We start from the raw sequence: 17,533 nt of genomic DNA, 5'->3' as shown, positions 1-17,533 counted from the left end.
CTTTGGCACGCCCACGTGGGGGAGATTTGTTGGTAGCCCGTGAGGTGGTGACCCACCACCTCCCATGCGGACATGGACTGTTGTTGCTCACCAAATTAATTAATAAATCCCTCAATTCAATTTATCCAGGGGTTTAAAAGAATTTTACTCCCATAAATTACTACACTTAGACATCATGTTTTGCCACCATTTTTCACATAACTTTTGATTTTATTTTTTTATACATAAACCCCTTAAACTTTTAAAATAAAATTAAGAAGTTAAAAAGACCAAAAATACCTCAGGAGAAGAGAAGATAACAATATTTTAGTACCTAAAATTTTTCTCTTCTTTCTTTTAAAATATAAGAATAAATATTCCGTAATTACTGATAACGGAGACCTTAGAGAAAGAAATATTTGAGATTTTTTTAATAGTTTAAAATGTCTACATAAATTATAAAAAAGAGAGTAGAAAATAGTGGTAATTTTGGAGGTTCTAAATGTGAATCAACTTTTACTTTTTTAACCACTATAGAATAATGGTATGATCTAGCACTTTATTATAGATTTGGGTGGTTCTCTGTAAATACGGCAAACATGCTGTGTTAATTGATAGGAAGTAAGTTGATAAAAAGTAACCAAACAAAAGTGTGAAGTGTCCCCTTCCAGTTACTCTTTTAAAGATATATATATATATATATATATATATATATATATATATATATATATATATATATCTATTATCATTCCCACCAAACACCTCAATTTTTTTTGCATAGTAGTAATCATTCATGGCTATTTTCACCTGCTAATATTATCACCTCCTCCACTCCACTTTCTATAACCAAACACCTAAACACGCTCTAAAAGGGAGTCAAACTCTCAACTCTAGACAAAAACTGGGTGTCTTTTACCACTGAGAAAACCAGTCAAAGTTCAAATAAATTACACACCTGAAAGAAAATTTAGAGAAAAAGAAAGGCAGAATTTTCATCCGATGATAGATATCTACTGTAGGAAACGATATTCCAAAGAGCATTCTCTGCTTGGTATATATCTGGTTGGTGCTAGATCACAAGGTTCTCTTGGTCGCCATGGCCATCAAGTGGAAGTTGAAAAGCTATGGACAACTGCTTAAAGACGAGGCAACAAAGCTCTAGGTTGGGTCAATGCGATCTGTGAACTGCGTAATAAAGTGAGATTAGATCAGCACGATCTTTGATGTGGATAGCGAAGTTTATCAGCTTACCATGAAATGTTATGTGGAAAAGACACCCCACCAACCAGAGGCAACAGAGTCCAAGAGATAGCGAACAAAAATCTCCCTGCATTATTCATAACCACCAAAGATGTTAGAATAGTATGTTCCAATCTTAAAACACTATTAGAATAATATCCAAGACAAGCGGCACAAATCTCAGGACCAGATTCTAGATGGAAAAAAGAAAGAGGAGCCAAGTGCTCTGAATACAAGATATTAAGCACAAATGATTCATAAAAATGCTACAACTAATGGCCCACCTCACCTCCAAGTGTAACCTTTCCCACTTTAATCATGAGCAGAGGAGGGGGGTTGGGGGGTTCATAGAATGTATACATCCTAGAATCTTTTGATAGCTCATACCTAATGTGGCAGAAAGATAACATCACATGACAAGGTGATCCCTAAATTGAGAAATTGCAGGTCAGCAGAAGTCTCACTAGAAATCATTGTGGAGTCTACAATCCATAGTACTTAAAGACATTCATTATCATCTTAGGTACAGAGTGTTGTGTTCCCCAGTAAGTCATACAGCAGACAAGTAGCAAGCTGGTTTAGGAAAATGTCACACCACTATCAACCATTTTTGAATTTGGTTCCTTCCCAGTCATTTGCATTTTGACCTTAGCTGAAAGGCATAGCAGCACCACAAGCTCAATTTTGGAATGATGCAGAAATGAGATACCACATAGCCATACTAGTTAATCACTCCTCCAATGAAGCCTAAACCCAACCTCATCATATGTATACCCTATTTGTTTGATCAAATGAAGGAGCTCTCTGTCCTGATACAAATCCTTCAAATAAAAGCCAAATGGCCCTTGAGAAGTAGGATAACCACCAGATTGCTCAAAACAGAGATACTTCACCTTTTTCACTTACCTTCACTTTTTCGCATAATTACTCATTGATTTCTGAACAAAGTGATGCATCTCTTGCTCTGTATGGCACATTGCTAAATTATACATATGTTCATGTAGAACATATGGTGGCTCGAGTCACAATGCTGATTTACTCTATAAGAACCTCTGATTGACGGAAAGTAAAACTGTAAAAAAAAAACATTTCAGTTCACTTTCTCCGAATTAAGTTATACTCATACAAAGCCTCTCTGAGAAAGTATGAAGAGAAGAAGATTTGAGAAATCAACAAATGGTGGCTTTCATGATTGTTTCTGTTGGTCGCATTAATTCTGGATTCGAAAAAAATGGCAAGCAATAACACTTTAGAATCCAATAATTTTCACAAGGAAAAAAGAGTTCCATGCTAATATCAAATATAGTTGATACTTTTCTAGAAAATCTTCGTATATAAGTGTTCCGTGCCACAGGCAAACCCAATTAGGAAGGCAAAACTGAACAAAGAGTAAAGAAGTTATAGATTTATAATCAAAGTTGATCATTCTAAAGGACAAGACAACATTTAACTCTATAATGACAAGTTACAGGGTGAATGAGTTTACAGGAAACACAATAAGTTGGTAGCATCTCCAAAACGCGAACTTTACAACTTTAGCCAAGTTACTTATGCCATGACTTTTGGACGCCATCCAGCAATTACATCATCTGGCAGAGCTCGAGTCTTACTGAATGAATCCCTTGAGAAAATTGACTGCAGCATCAAATTTGCAAAGTCAACAACCATTGTGATACAAAATAGAAAGTTAACTGTTTTTATGGAAGGAAGTATACTGTTTTGCAGAAGATACAACCAGTCAGTCATAAAGTTCTCAGATGAAATGTAGTAAAATGAGCATACAAGATGCAATTTGCATGGGTAGTGAGAATTCACAAACCACAAATGATTAAACATACCTTCATATAGGTTTTTACATATGAAAGCGACTCTGGAACAGACCACTTCTTATAATGACCTAGAGCAATCTCCATATGGTAAAGCTTAGGTCCAAGAGACAGATCAGCAGCAGAAATCTTGTCACCATTGATAAATGGACCCTAACCAAGAAACATCACTTAAAATTTAATTTCATCTCTTAGATATGCATTCTACTCCATCTGTTCCTTTTCCTATGAAAATGGAATAAAAAAAACTTTGCAACAAAATATAAAGATTATTCACATAATCAGAGATATCATTTGATAACATATACCTTTTGTTACATGGTTCAATCTAATTTGTTCATTATGCACAGAAATATCAAGAAGAAGTGCCTTTGTGAGATCAAGAAAAGTGACAGGTTCCACAACAAGCGGGCAAATTTGCTCTATTTGGGCTTCTGTCCATCAACTAGGCACAATGAAATCTTAGACTTCTATATGCTGGAATGTTTCATATCATCTCTGGAGATAGAGAAAATTGACTATGTCATCAAAAAAATAAATTCAACAGCGGCTTGCCCTTCAAGGACTAACAATTTGGCATGAAATTGATTTCAGATTTCAGAGACTTAAATATCATGGCTCTATTTAGCTAAACTGTACACTACATATTACTACTACTTTTGACATGAATCCACGAAAAAAAAGGAGATAGTAATTCTTGTCAAATATGCTAAAATTTTTGAGAAGTGTTCCACCTGAATGCCATTGGCATCAATGTAAATGGGGCCAAATGTCATATCAAAAAATTCTAGAGGAGGGATCTAGGTGACATTTGTCAAAGAGACTTATCGAAGTCTTACGAGAACAACGACAGATGGCAATTTGCTCCTAGTGGCGTGACTGAGTGAGCATATAATAACTCATAAGCTTGAACTCTCTACAACCAACTAGTTCCCATTGCAAGCAAATCCTAAATAAAGCTGAGAACTGATCATACAGCTCTTAATTCAATATTCCACTAATTTTTACACTTAAGTGTTAAGCTTGTTGTTGCTTGAATGGCCACGAGCAATGACTGATAAAATCAATCTCTAAAGTCTATCAGGTTGAATTTCTGATCAACCTCAGTGGCTTGTTTGGCTGAGAACTCATACAGATCCATCCACTTCTTAAGAGGAGGTAATAGTTGTTTTCTATCTCTAACGCTGCAATAATGGATGATACGGATGAATAGCTAGGTCATATAGTAAGAAAATACAACACTTTTTTCAGATCCAAACTTTCTGATATTTCACAATTGAAAGTATTACACAATGTCCAGTTGTCAATGTTCATCTATGTGCATATCATATGTAGACTAACCAAATATCTGGATTCTGTATGCAGTACAGCTTAACTCTGCTCAGTCCACGTATGTAGTCTTCTCAACCATGAGAAGGGATCACCAAGGTCTTATTCCAACCACGAGTAATAACAAGAACTTAGATAAAGGTTGTCAAATTTAAGAAGCTAAAAGCTGGTGAATAAGAAAATTAATAACTGCCACTTATCTACTGCACTAACTTTATCTTCATCATTGTAGAGAGGCCAAAAATGCTAAACTATCCACTTTGGAAACTATATATCTCCATGTCAGGTTATGTTAAAGCTGCCATCTTTAGGACACACACAGCCTCCATAACAGGAAGAGAACTGCTTTTAGTCAGATGTTACTCATATGGTTGTGTGCAAGAAGGCAATGGTATTTATACTAATACCATCAATGAGAGATCTAATAAAAAAATGGAGTCAATGGATTTTAGCAAGTTCCAGAATCTAGATAAGGAAACCATAATATAAAGTTTAAAAAAATTGGTTCAAGCAGTGAACCTCAGAAAATGAAATGAAGATCCTAACAGTCAATTTAGCTTGTACTCTGAATTACACTTTGTTTGGTGATTCAATATATAAATTCTAAACCATCAAGAAGGTTTTGATGTACAATAAATGAAATGAAGATTCTAACAATTAAAACAATCTCAAGATGAGACTCACATATGCATCAGGCAAGTATCTTATTGATAAGTGAACGTCAAAGAAGAAGAAGAAGAAGACGGCGACTAGATATGACATTAGCTGATTAGTTTACTCACATTGTCCTTTAAATAATCATTAAGAGTTGCCAGCTCACTGACTAACACCTGTTCTGTTCCATCATTGGGGTCTTTGCTTTTAAGAAAACCAATGAAGGTGGAAAAATTTTTTGAACCGCTGCAGAAGAAACAATGATAGAAAGTCAATTATACTCTTGGTGGAAGTACTTATATAATATATTATATCACAGTTAAAAGCAAAACCATAAAGCAGACTGCCACTGCAAGGAGAGTTTTTCTAGGATATCATAGATAATGACATGGACAAATCAGCCAGACAACACCATAGGATCTAGCAAAAACCTCGATAGGAAATAACTTGATCTTTGTCCTTTACCATAGAAAGAAACTGCATGTTGTATTATCTATGCTACTTCAAAAACTAAACCAAAGTAGTCAAATCAAAGCTCAAGCAGACAAAGATGTGCAGAAGTCGTCACTCAACAGTACCGCTAAGGGCTAACTTCATCTACTTAGCAATAACCATATAGAAACAGAACATACATTGAAGCCTTGTCTGGTGGAGTTGTCAAAGGTGGTTCAGGGTATTTTTCTTCTAATGATAGAGTAATTACATCTGAGTCAGCAATCCACTTCTCCTCAAATTTGAGAACTGGGACTTTACCTTCTGGACTGATTTTTAAAAACCTGGTGCAACAAGTCAAAAGAAAAGTTGCCACTCAAAAATTCAGACAAAGTAAAATCTTTGAAACATTATCAACTTAATATTTTTCTTCTCAACCAACAATTAAAAAGCTTTTACCATTCTGGCTTGCTGCCAAGATCTACCAACTTCATGTCATAAGGCAGATGTTTTTCCTCGAGTGTCAAAAGAACCCTTTGTGAAAAGGGACCTGTGAGCATAACACACGACAACCAATAGTGCAATCACTAAACATGGACCGATATCAATTTTCGTGGCACGAGAGGTAAAATGCAACTAATAGCAACTACGCCTTTCTGTCTAATTATCACTCAGTGTGTGTTTAGTTCCATAATCAAATCCTTTATAGGTGATGGTGATTGATTTCACCAAAAGTTCACCAATCATCACATAAATAAAGGACTAGTATTCTTTATAACCCCCCCCCCAAAAAAAAAAAAAATCAATGAAAAGATAAGCTATTTCATAGACTTTTCCTTTCCGAGTTCTCCACAATTACGATGACCTTCCTCATTACCCTTTTTTACTTGGATCATAGGTAATTGCAATAGAAAATGGCCTTTTGCACTAATCTCTACATGCTTCCTTGATTCCAAACTGCAGAAAAACAAAATCAGAACAATTTTTAACTCTTTTCTGCCATTTTGCTTTCCCACATTTTACTTGGGTCGACCACACAAAGATAGAAACTTCATTTGATTACCAACCTTCTTACTTCTAAACATTATCGACTTCTTTCTCCTATGCTACTCCGATAATTTAGTGTTACAAACGACATAGCGAACAATTTCCACAGAATCTAACGCATTCGAACAATCACCGCACTTAATTGAAAAGAGAGCACTCACAGTCGCCGAGGCGCCCGGGGACAGTGAGGGAGGCCTTGACGCATACTTCCAAGGGGGGATCGGCGGCTGCGGCAGCCCGCACGGATATGGCGGCGCCACGGTTTGGCACGAAGGCGGAGACAGGGGAGATGGCGCGGAAGCGGAGGCAAGATGAGGATGAAGAGAGGGGCCGGAGGAATACAGCGGCGGCCATCGGATTCGCAGCCGTCGCCGCCGACATCGTTCGAGAAAGAGCCGATTGGAATGGGATATAGCGTGGACGGTGGGCGGTGGTTTGGAAGCACCTCGCGGGGTTTATAATTGTTCATCACGTGAAATACACGTGAAAAGCCCGGCCCGGAAACGTATTGGGATGGAAGCTCGGCCCAAGAGAACTAACTAACTATTAACTAATGGCATTAACTTGGGATGGAGACAAGTGGTAGAGTCTTGGATTAGCTCAAAAACCTCTGACGTCAAGGAAACAAACAAACGTCTATATAAGCTTCTTGTGTGATTCTAGGAAGCAAGAAACAACTATCTTCCAAGCTACCACAGTTGTTTTCATAGTATACTTGGAAGGAACCAAAGACAACTCAACTCCTCTTGTGGAAGAAGAGATGGTAGTCATCCAGTAATAGTGATAATTTATGAGTTACTTGTAACGCTTAAATAGAGCTCTCTTGGTCTTGGGACGCCGCCACTAAAAGAATTATTATTAACTTTGTTACGTTCTCGGAAGTCGTAACGCGTATTATTGCTAATTATTTCGACCTTTTGCTGAGTTTATGTGCCACGTGGCCCTTCGTGCCAACTCATCGACCTCTTATTTCTTTCGGAGGCCAGGAGGGCAACTCTCTCTGGCTACACACTGTCGAGGCCCGGAATCATTGGGGGGCGAGAAGTGGGGCCCGGAACCACGCCCAATCCCGTTGGAGAACCGCCACGTCATCCGTCCTACCGTTGACGCGATTTAATCCTATTAATTGCCTCCTCCTCACCGCTCCCAAGAGAAGGAGAGGCGGAGAGATTTAAACGGAGGAGAACCTACCCTGACGTTAGGATTAGGGTTCCGGTATTCTCGGCCGGAGCCATGGAGGCGGAGAGCCAGTCGGGTCCCCTCGAGGATAGCTCGGCGGCGGAGGCCGTCTTCGCCCGCCGGGGGTGCTGCTGCTTCTGGATCCCCTGGTCCGGCGGCGAGAGGTGGGAGCGGATCCAGGGCAGTGAGAGATCCGCAGAGGAGCGGTTATCCCCGCCGCATGCGGCGAAGGATGTGTGGTGGAGGAGGGGGATCAAGGCTCTGATGAAGGTAAGGGAGTGGTCGGAGCTCGTCGCGGGGCCGAAGTGGAAGACCTTCATCCGGCGATTCAACCGGAACCCTAGGAACTACGGGGGCGGAGGAGGCGGAGGTGGAGGTGGAGGCGGAGGCGGGAGGTTCGGATCCACGAGGTTCCAGTACGATCCGCTAAGCTACGCTCTAAACTTCGACGAGGGCCACGGGGCGAGCCCCGAGGGAGACTACACCGGATACCGAGACTTCTCCACGCGATTCGTGGCGCCGCCGGCGTCGGCGAAGTCGTCGATGGACCTCGGCGGCCGCGACGCTCCGCCGCTCTTCGCAACAGCCGGCAGCAGCGCCGCCGTGCGCTGAGGGTTAGGTGGTGCTATCGTGCGCCGGAGGGAGCTACGAGGTGGGAGAGGTCAAATTGCATACGCTACGTTTGTTTAGATTCCATCCCCTTCCCCTTGGTCAAAAAATCCGTCGTTCTCATCAGCGTTGGCTTCGTTGGCAATGATAGAAAAATCTACCGGTATAAAAAGCAAAAAAAAATTATATAATACTGTTTTAATCCAATTTGTTCATTTTGTTGTCTTAAATCTAAATGAATTGTATTATACACAGTGTGATCATTACATATATATATATTTTTTAATTCTTGTTTGAATTACCTGGAGCTTTTCTTTGATTGTGACAATTATCGTTTGTCTTCGATAATGAGATAAGGAATTAGTTGTACTCTTAACTTTTGAGTCCATTTAAATTAAAAGATTTTAAATAGATTGTATCTGTTGTTAGCTTGATTAACTTAAACCAATGCAACTCGAGATACATTCATTAGTTCCAGCTACTGGGCTTGGAAAAACCTTCTCAGTATATATAAAGCCCAGTATACCTCCAAAATCCCAATTGAGAAAACCCATCAAGAAAGAGGGCCCATCAAGAGAAGATATTATATCTTGCTGCAACTAAACTTATGACTTAATAAACAAAAAGTTATCCAAACTCAAATGTTTGGATCTCGATGGAATCTGCGAGAGAATTACTTTATTCTCTTCTTGATAGAAGAGGGAAAAATTATGACCTCCAACATATACTCCAGCCTTTTCTTTTGTTTCATATGGGAAAGATTACAAAAACCTGGCACTCAGTTCATAGATTTACAAATAAACAAAACTAGAGGTGATTAATTTAACTGCCAGTTTCATTAAATTACTCTTTTTTTTTTTAAATCATGAAAGACTCGGTCCTCAAAGTCCTAGACACTTTATTGCCTTGTACTAGCCCATGGCAGATCTTGGATCCATGCGCAATCATGTGATGTAGCATGAGGAGTATAAGAGTGCCAGAATTTTACTTTGAATTTCCCAAATCTACATCCCATTCTCATCATACTTTTTTTTCCTCATATTTTATATATCCAATCAAGGATTTAGGTAGCTGAAATGCTACTTTATTAAGATTAAAATGCAATCGACTATGATAATTGATGCTTAATGTGCCTTCTATAAGAAGGAATTGATATATGAAAGGAGCCATGGATAGTTTTGCATCAAGAAAAAGGGATGGCAAAAGAGACTTTAAGAAAAGAGCAGATGATTAAAGGAGTTAGAAGAAAAAGAGATGCACAATTTGAATTCAACTAGTAAAAGGTTGAGTTTGTATCGCCTTTATTTGGTCAGCTGAGCAGAAGGATCAAATGGTCCAGCAACTATAAAAGTTCTAGCCCTAGGTTTTCACTATTTCTCGAAAAAAAAAGGAAGAAAGAAAACTAAAAAAAGCTTTGTAATAATAAGTGTATTTGCTACTCAACTCAAATATAGATTATTTTTATTTTATTTTATTCTGATAAGTCGAGGCACAAAGTCTAGAATTACATCACAAATCAGCTACCACTCGCAGTACTTAACTATACATCTAAAATAAACTAGTAAGCTTCTATCCATACAAATGTATGCTCTGTAGTCTGTACCTACATATACAGGATTGCAACACCAAAACAAGCCAAGGATTTACTCCTTTTGGACAAAGAAACTTAGTTATAAGAGTTCCCAAAGACAAGCACAAAGGACACTGCCACGAGAGGATCATAAGATTTGAGATTTGATTTGTTGTAACAGCTAGGAAACCAAGAAAGAACAGCAGGCAATAGTCAAGCAGTTGGATGTAGTTTTCAGTGTAAGGAATTAGAAGAAAGAGTTGGTGCTTCCATGGGGCCATTGATGATTAACCAACAGAATGTTTCAGTGTTGGCAGTCATTAGTGGAAGGAAAGATCTCCAATGTCAGGCAGGAATAGTGCTTCAAACCAAAAGCCTATACGCCTCAGCTTACCTTCTTTTTCCTGGAAATGGACCACCATTACAACAATCCACTGTCTTCACTTTTCCAGTATCTATCATCTTCTTCATAGAATAATCAATTGAAACAACTTATAATCTAAACTGAGTGTACAAAAAAGGTTACTCAAACTGAGAATCCTGGCAAGCTATTTCTATGAAACTTCCAAAAACATGATGATGGATTCAGTCGAAAAAAACGCCTGCAAGGACATTCTTGCATATATGTGTGAGTAGTCTAGACTAAGTAAAGTCAGAAGACTAACATAATTATGCTTAAATAAGAAGACAAGAAATGCAATTGAAACTGATGAATGCTAAATAAAGGGGAAAAAAATAAGGATGTAGTTTAAGAATTGAATAGCCACCAGAGAGAAGACAGCATTTATCATGGTACAGGCATGTTTTGATGCACCCCCCCGACACTTCTCCCTATCCAAGGCAAGCTCCCATCCACAGCAGGAGAATCTGAAGAGACTATTGGAAGCTTGCCCTTCTTATTAGGCCATTGCCAGATCTTTGACACAGAAAAGCTCTCACCTTTGCTTCTAGCACATATCCTCCTCCCTTCCAAGACCTCATTATTACTGGAATTTCCACTGACTCCCCTCCCCCTTACACCCCTACCATCTCCATTTCTATTAGGACCACTGCACACAGCAACTTTGAGTTTGACATCACCAAGAACATACTGATAAGAGCCCATGGAGTAGCATCTTCTTGCATCCAAATTACTGCTGCTAGTCTCTCCTTCCTCCCTTGTCACTATACCAGGAGCATTGACATTGACATCCTCAACACCGTCTCTTTTGTTCAGATTCCTGAATTTACCAAGCCTCACAGGGAATACTCTCTTCTCAGCTATTGTCTCGTCCTTCCCTATCGATTTTTGACCTGGCAAGGAAAACCCATCTTCCTGATCCCCGGAGATGCCCTCCTCCTCCCTTATTTCCCCAAAATCAAACATTGGATTCTCGATTGTGAGACCCGGGACAAAGAGCACTCCCCTGCATAGAGGACATGTGGAGTTGGACAGCAGCCATGTATCGATGCAGTTGATGTGGAAGGCATGACCACAGACCGGGAGGAGCCGGAGCTTATCCTCTTGGGCAAACTCACAGAGGCACACCGCACAATCAAATGGGTCCTTGGGGCCTAAAAGCTCCCTGTAAAGGAAGACAGGCAGTGCATCGATGACGGCCTGATCGAGGCCAGAGTCGTGGAGGTGGAAGAGCTGCTGGAGCTGCCGCTGAAGTGCCTCGGTACTTGAGATCTCTGTAGCTTGGTTCCTACTGTAGTTGGATGAGGAGGGGGCTTGCTTCTTGACTAGGAACCTTACCAATAGATGCAGGAGACCGGAGATGAAGAATATGACTGCTAGAATTACTATGATGAAGAGGACTGCTGGACTTATCCTACTACCAGGGGATGATGATGTGGGGGGGTTTTGGCTTGATGCATACGGCAGTGAGTCTCTCTGAAAGCTACTGAGATGATAAGATGGGAAGGGAGGAAGAGGTGAAGATTGATGAGTTGAATGAGGTAAAACCCCACCTCTCCTCTTGATTCTAGAGATAAATAGGCAACCTATATCAACCATCTCCTTCCTTGGTCTTGGACCATGACCCAAGTCATTTAATGAAATAGGATTGCTAAAAATTCAAACTTTTTTCTTCCCACCAGTAGAAATCCACCTAAATGAGCCAAAAAGATGATATTCTCTATAGATTAAATCCGGATCATATAAGGGGGGGAAGAGAGAAAAGCTCTGTGCACTAAAAAACAAATCTTTCCTAGCTTTTAGTTAAAAACCAAATCAAACAAGTGAGAACATGCCAAAATCACGAGATAAAGGTCTAAACGTTCAAATTTTACGGAGGTTAGATCCAATACCACACCATGCGTACCTTTAAAAAATCTAGTGATTTAGGAGAGGAACCAAGTTTTCCTTTTCTTTTTCCTCCTACCTTCGTTTCTCCTCCTCCTCCTCCTCCTCCTCTCTTGGTTGATAGCAAAGGGAAAGATGGAAAGGAAAAAGAATATTTTGGAAGATTTTTCCTACCTCTGGCTTTGGAAATCCACCGTTTAAAGGAGAGTGGGAGGTTCTCCTTAAGCTCGGTGGAACAGGGGGTAAACTAATCTGGCTCTGCTGCTAAGCTTTACCCTTTGCCCCTGCGCCTGCTTTTTTTTTTTTTTTTTTTTTTTTTGAAATTGAGCTATACTTAGCTATTAATAAATGACAGCCGTGGGCTTTACCCCACAGCGCCCAGGTCATACAACTCCTGAGGGATTGCTTCCCCGGCTCGCAACATGCCGGGCCGGGTTGAGGCCAATCCTCTCCCTGCGGCCCAATCGGCCATCCCGTTACCACTCCTCCTAACATGGCTCACAGTAAACTCCATTAACCCATTCATATGGTTTTTACATTCGCGAATTAGACCACTAATCTGCCAAGGACATGCCTTCATCTCCTTCACTATCATCACCAGCAGCTCGGAGTCCGATTCCATCTCCACTGGCTGCTCCGCCTTCGGCAGCCTCGGCCCATACGGAGGGCCCGGGCTTCGGCGAAGGGGGGCCGACACCGCAGAGCGGTTCCGTTTGGTTCCCAGTGTACATTACTATCGTCCCCTATCATCTCTAATGATCGCTCCGCTCGCTTGGCACGCTCCCGCCCGAACGCACCATCGGTATTCGGTTTCACCTGACCCTTTCTTGGTTCTGCGCCACTCAACATGCGTTGGTTTGCCCACCGGAGCCTTTGTTTGTCTTCACCGTCACGTACTCGTTAGTCATGACCGGGCATCGTCTCGCCACCCCTGGCCGCACCCTCCACGCTCTCACCAAACGCTACTCTATTTATTTGCTTCCAAATCCCCCAAAGACATGTTCGCTATTAGCGCCCGATATAATCGTCGCCAACCTTCCTCTTCCCCACGCGGTTACTATCCGGTCAGGGTTCACGGAGGCACATATCTCCTCAACCTCCGGAGCCGCCGTGCCCCACCTCGGCCCACACCTCTTTCTTCAGATCGGCACCCGTAGAACAAGTGGTCACTAGTCTCACTAAACAAACCACATAAACTACATCTATCCTCTCCACCTACCCTAATAGCATGCATCATCTCTTTTGTGGGTAATCTGCCCCAAAGAAGTTTCCAAACGAAAGTTTGTATTCTTGGCGCCACCTTCAGCTTCCACAGTTCCCACCATCCAGGCCACACTTCACCCTCAGTAGGCTTAAGGAAACGATAAATAGATGAAGCCTTCGGAATCCCCAGTGTGTGAGGCCACCAGATCCACGTATCCTTGACTCCCGCGGTAGCCATGGCTGTGCTGGCTATCTCAAAGGCCAGCTCCACCCCAGCCACAGCCACGAGGTTGTGCCGCTGTTCACTCGCCCCTAAGCACCTCCGCCACTAGAAGATCCGTGCGCGGTAGGTCCGGTGCATGATACGCGGTTGCCACCTCCATGGCACCGCCGATGTCCACGGATCGTCCGCCGGCGACTCGGTCCCATCACCAATCGGCTTCCGCATCCCGGTCGATATCTCGCGCGAGTCTTATATAGGACATTCCGGATCCCCGACGCCCTTCTCCGGAAGCCCCGCCAAGGGTGCAATCCCCGTACTTTTCCTTCATAATTCGATCCATATTGCGTTCTCCCCATTAGCGGGCGGAACACACCGCTTACCAGAAGCGCATCGGTTACGGATAGTTTCAACTGCGGATACCCGGTCCTCCCTCCCGCTTAGGCATTGTCACCTTTTCCCGGCTAACCGGGTGCATTCCCGGCTACTACCTTTACCCCATAGAAAAGCTCTTGCCACCTTGTTGATCGACTCGGCACTGCCTCTCGGCACCCAAAAACAGCTCATCCGGTAGATAGGAATTGCCAACAAGGTGTCTTGGAGCAAGGTTAGTCTACCCGCAAAAGATAGACTATTGCGTTTCCATCCGGCTAGCTTCTTGGTTACTCGCTCCACTGACCATTTGTGTTCCCGAACCGAGACACGCTTACGATATAGGTACACCTGGGTATCGAGAACAGCGGCCTCGCGCCGGCATCCGGTGAGGTTCTTTGATGTGGTCATTGCCCCCCTTCTCCATCCAATCGGGTAGGAACAGTTCGACTTTCTTTGGGTTCACCTTTTGGTTTGTTTCTCGCGAGTATATATCCAAGCATTCCTTTATGGCTTCCACATTCCCTCGGACGCCTCCGCCGTTATCGCGAGGTCATCTGCGTAAAGTAGGTGAGACAGGTGAGCCTCCCCCACCCGATATCCCTGCAGCCGGCCCCGGGCCATTCGCTCGTTGAGCAAGCTCGTTAGCACTTGCGAAACTAGAATGAGCAGTACGGGGAGAGCGGGTCTCCTTGTCTCAGTCCACAGTGGGGTGTAAACCACTTGGTCGGTGAACCATTCACCAGGATGGCGAATTTAGGCGATTTGATGCATGCGTTGATCCATCGGCACCATTTGGCCGGAAAACCCATGGCACCGAGAACACCTAGGACAGTAGGCCAACTCACCTGTCGTAAGCTTTCTCCATATCTAGTTTGAGCATCATCAAAGGGTGTCGGTGTGTATCGGTGACCATCGAATGCGCTATCTCGGGCCGCCAATATATTATCGAATATATTTCGCCTCGACGAAAGCCACTGTTTCACGATCCACTAGCCGTGGCGAAGACTCCATGATCTGTTCACCGGCACCTTGGCGATGACCTTGTACGCTACGTTGCACGAGAGATCGGTAGGTAGTCCCGCACCGTGTTCGGTTTATCCACTTTTGGAATTAGGGTTATAAAGGTTCGCCCCATTCTTTGTGGTAGTCTCTCCTTCTCGAAGAAGTATTTGATCGCAACACATAGGTCGCACCCATCTCCCTGCCGGTGCGTCGGGGTAGACTTGACTGTATGCCGTCCAGGCCCCGGTGCTTTCCCGCCGGCATGCTACGTAGCGCTTCGAAGATCTCTTCGTTGTCTACTGGCTTCAGCAGGCCCAGCCGGTCCTCATTGGTTATTTCTGGCAACTCCACCCCCTCCGGTAGTGCCCACCTCTCCTCATTGGTTGGTCCCCATAGCTCCTCGTAGTGGTCGAGAAACTCTTTGGTGATACCCTCTTGGTCCAAAATCAATTCACCTTCCTTGGACATGATTTGCTTGATCTTGTTCCGACGACCCCGTAAAGTGGCCGTGAGGTGGAAAAAATGAGTGTTCCTATCCCCCTCTTGCACCCATTTAAGGCGGGACCGCTGCAGCCACTTCAGGTTTATCTGGCGGCTCAGGGCGGCTTTCCTGTTGTAGCAGCAGCGAAGATTGAGTAGCCCATTCGTGTCCAGCTCGTGATTTGCATCTTTTTCCTCCATCCTTGTTATTTCTGCTCTCACCGATTCCATCTCTTTCTCCAAACAGCCCAGACCCGTTCTGCTCCATCTTCTCAGGTACCGTTGCATATTCGTTAACTTGTGATTGAAGCCATGCATGGGATTCCCATGAGCATTACCCTTCCATGTCCTTGCAATAATGTCTCTACACTCCTGGTACTCTAGCCAGTATAGCTCGAACCGGAACGGCCTTCGTTTGTTATCAGAGCTCACCTTGGACCATGACTAATAGTGGTGCATGGTCCGAGGCGGACCGGTCCAAATGAACCACACGGCTCCCTGGAAACTTGCGCACCCAGTCCGTATTCGCCATGGCTCTGTCTAACCTCACCCAGACCCTGTTGTTTCCCATCTGGTTGTTGCACCACGTGAACGGCACACCTTCATACCCTAAGTCACAGACTCCCTCCGCCTCCACAAACTTAGCGAAGTTGGCGGATTTTGGTCCGAGAGTAACTCGGGCATAGCTCATCTTCTCCTCCGCGGCCAGAATTGCGTTAAAGTCTCCGCCTACTAGCCACGGCAGTCCTAGGCTTCCTAGCCCCGTCAGTTCTTCCCACAGCAGTTTCTGTTGGTCCACCTGATTACTGGCATATCTGCTGTCATCAGCCAAGTCTCGCCCTCACTGGAGGAGACCACCATGTGCGCCGCATATCGCGACACCGCCATTACATCCACATAACCTATCGTCGTCTTCCACAGCATTATCAGCCCTCCAGAGACTCCTTCCAGTGCTTGTACTGTAAAAGCGGACCATCGTCGCCCCATCGCCCGGCTAACACCCTTCGCCTTCGTCCCCCAAGTCTGCATGCGTTTCTAACAAGAACACAAAGTCCAGGCAATGTTCTCTACTCAAGTCGCGACACCTGTTGAGCACATCTTTCTTCAAGGCGCCACGGCAGTTCCAAAAGATCGCTTTAAACATAAGACAGGTTAAAGGGTTCACGCCAGCCTGCCGCGCTTTGCGGCCCCTCTTCCCCGGTCTCCTTCGTCCAACACCGCCACTTCTTTTCCACTCAGACCAGGATCCGTAGGGCTGTAGCTCTTTTCAGTGCAAACAATTGCCCAGTGCTCCTGCATCCGGTGTTCCACCTCCATTGGCTCGTGGTCACAGTTTGTCGGTTTCGTGAGCGCCTTAGGAGCCCACGCATCGCCCTACTGTGCACCTCTGTCGGTTCGCTTGTCTCCATTGGTGGTGTTGTTCCGGCAGCCGCAACTCCGCCCTGGCACACTCCCGCTAGGAATTTCGTGTTCTCACCAACGCCCAGCTCTCGCCACGTAGCCAAGGGAGTGGCCTTTCCGCCTCTCTTCCCTCCCGTGCCTAGCCTGATAGCTATCCCGTTGATTGTGACAGGCTCTCGGTCTGGTTCCAGACTTACTCCCCTCTCACCCGAGACCTCCAATCCGGGTTGGACAGATGGCCCAGGTTCCTTCACCTTCTGACAAGCAATCTTGTCAGCATGCATCGACACCCCTTTATCCTTCAGGCCCTTTTCCTGTCCGTTGGATAGAGGGGTTCCACTTTTGTAACCCTGCATCCTTACTCCTCCTTCCTCTCCCCTCGTCTGTTGCGCCACGTTATGGTTTGTGTCCATACCTTTCCCTTTTAAATGCATTGACCTCGCCCTATCAGACTTGGGTCGCGTGCCTCCCGCTAATTGGTCCGCCCTCCTGTCTTGGCTCGGAGGATAGGATTGCGTCTGGCCGCCTCCTGTTGCATTTGTCTTCCCGGGGCACCCATTGCATACCTCGTCCTTTCCGAACCTTCCCCAGTTTCCTTTTTCGCGACAAAAGTTCTCTCTTCCTTCAGGACCCGGCTCCCTATGCTCCATTTTTCCTCTCTCCGTCTTCGGCCCGCGTGCCCTGCTCATTGGTCCCCGCGC

At 43.9% G+C, this 17,533-nt stretch overlaps 3 protein-coding genes across 6 annotated transcripts; 1 reads left to right on the top strand and 2 right to left on the bottom strand.

The window, feature by feature from the left end:
* Nucleotides 1–2,597: 2,597 nt before the first annotated feature.
* Nucleotides 2,598–7,219, bottom strand: LOC140799719 (probable glutathione S-transferase DHAR2, chloroplastic). 2 transcript variants are annotated; one of them, XM_073154160.1, is made up of 6 exons: nucleotides 6,668–7,090; nucleotides 5,919–6,009; nucleotides 5,660–5,803; nucleotides 5,156–5,273; nucleotides 3,057–3,197; nucleotides 2,598–2,853 (listed from the first exon to the last, which is right to left on the bottom strand). In XM_073154160.1, the coding sequence occupies exons 1-6, from the start codon at nucleotides 6,885–6,887 to the stop codon at nucleotides 2,767–2,769; spliced, it is 801 nt and encodes a 266-aa protein (XP_073010261.1). In that variant the 5' UTR covers nucleotides 6,888–7,090; the 3' UTR covers nucleotides 2,598–2,766. The 2 variants fall into 2 exon arrangements, with proteins under 2 accessions (XP_073010261.1, XP_073010263.1); XM_073154162.1 differs by lacking the exon at nucleotides 3,057–3,197 and having other exon boundaries at nucleotides 6,668–7,219.
* On the top strand, nucleotides 7,082–8,592 carry LOC140799721 (uncharacterized). The gene has a single exon (XM_073154163.1). The coding sequence runs from the start codon at nucleotides 7,740–7,742 to the stop codon at nucleotides 8,295–8,297; it is 558 nt and encodes a 185-aa protein (XP_073010264.1). The 5' UTR covers nucleotides 7,082–7,739; the 3' UTR covers nucleotides 8,298–8,592.
* Nucleotides 8,593–9,743: 1,151 nt separating this feature from the next.
* LOC140799644 (RING-H2 finger protein ATL46-like) lies at nucleotides 9,744–12,438 on the bottom strand. Of its 3 annotated transcripts, none has more exons than XR_012111044.1 (2): nucleotides 12,171–12,438; nucleotides 9,744–10,268 (listed from the first exon to the last, which is right to left on the bottom strand). XR_012111044.1 is itself a non-coding variant. In XM_073154047.1 (2 exons), the coding sequence occupies exon 2, from the start codon at nucleotides 11,861–11,863 to the stop codon at nucleotides 10,652–10,654; it is 1,212 nt and encodes a 403-aa protein (XP_073010148.1). In that variant the 5' UTR covers nucleotides 11,864–11,957; nucleotides 12,171–12,438; the 3' UTR covers nucleotides 10,447–10,651. The 3 variants fall into 3 exon arrangements, 2 of the variants coding, with proteins under 2 accessions (XP_073010148.1, XP_073010149.1); XM_073154047.1 differs by lacking the exon at nucleotides 9,744–10,268 and adding an exon at nucleotides 10,447–11,957; XM_073154048.1 differs by lacking the exon at nucleotides 9,744–10,268 and adding an exon at nucleotides 10,447–11,957 and having other exon boundaries at nucleotides 12,326–12,343.
* Between the last annotated feature and the right edge of the window lie 5,095 nt (nucleotides 12,439–17,533).

This window comes from Typha latifolia, chromosome 13 (genome assembly GCF_019914945.1).
Source record: "Typha latifolia isolate L0001 chromosome 13, TyphaL0001v2, whole genome shotgun sequence".
In the NCBI taxonomy this organism is placed as follows: Eukaryota; Viridiplantae; Streptophyta; class Magnoliopsida; order Poales; family Typhaceae; genus Typha; species Typha latifolia.
This window is presented reverse-complemented; position numbering and strand designations above follow the sequence as displayed.

Bases quoted from the DNA above. Each gene is read 5' to 3' on its own strand.
- LOC140799719 (XM_073154160.1), bottom strand. From the start codon at position 6,887: ATGTCGGCGGCGACGGCTGCGAATCCGATGGCCGCCGCTGTATTCCTC. The intron at 6,010-6,667 runs GTGAGTGCTCTC...TTATGCTCACAG, and splicing joins CCCCGGGCGCCTCGGCGACT to GTCCCTTTTCACAAAGGGTT. The intron at 5,274-5,659 runs GTATGTTCTGTT...TTTCTTCTGCAG, and splicing joins CCACCAGACAAGGCTTCAAT to CGGTTCAAAAAATTTTTCCA.
- LOC140799721 (XM_073154163.1), top strand. From the start codon at position 7,740: ATGGAGGCGGAGAGCCAGTCGGGTCCCCTCGAGGATAGCTCGGCGGCG.
- LOC140799644 (XM_073154047.1), bottom strand. From the start codon at position 11,863: ATGGTTGATATAGGTTGCCTATTTATCTCTAGAATCAAGAGGAGAGGT.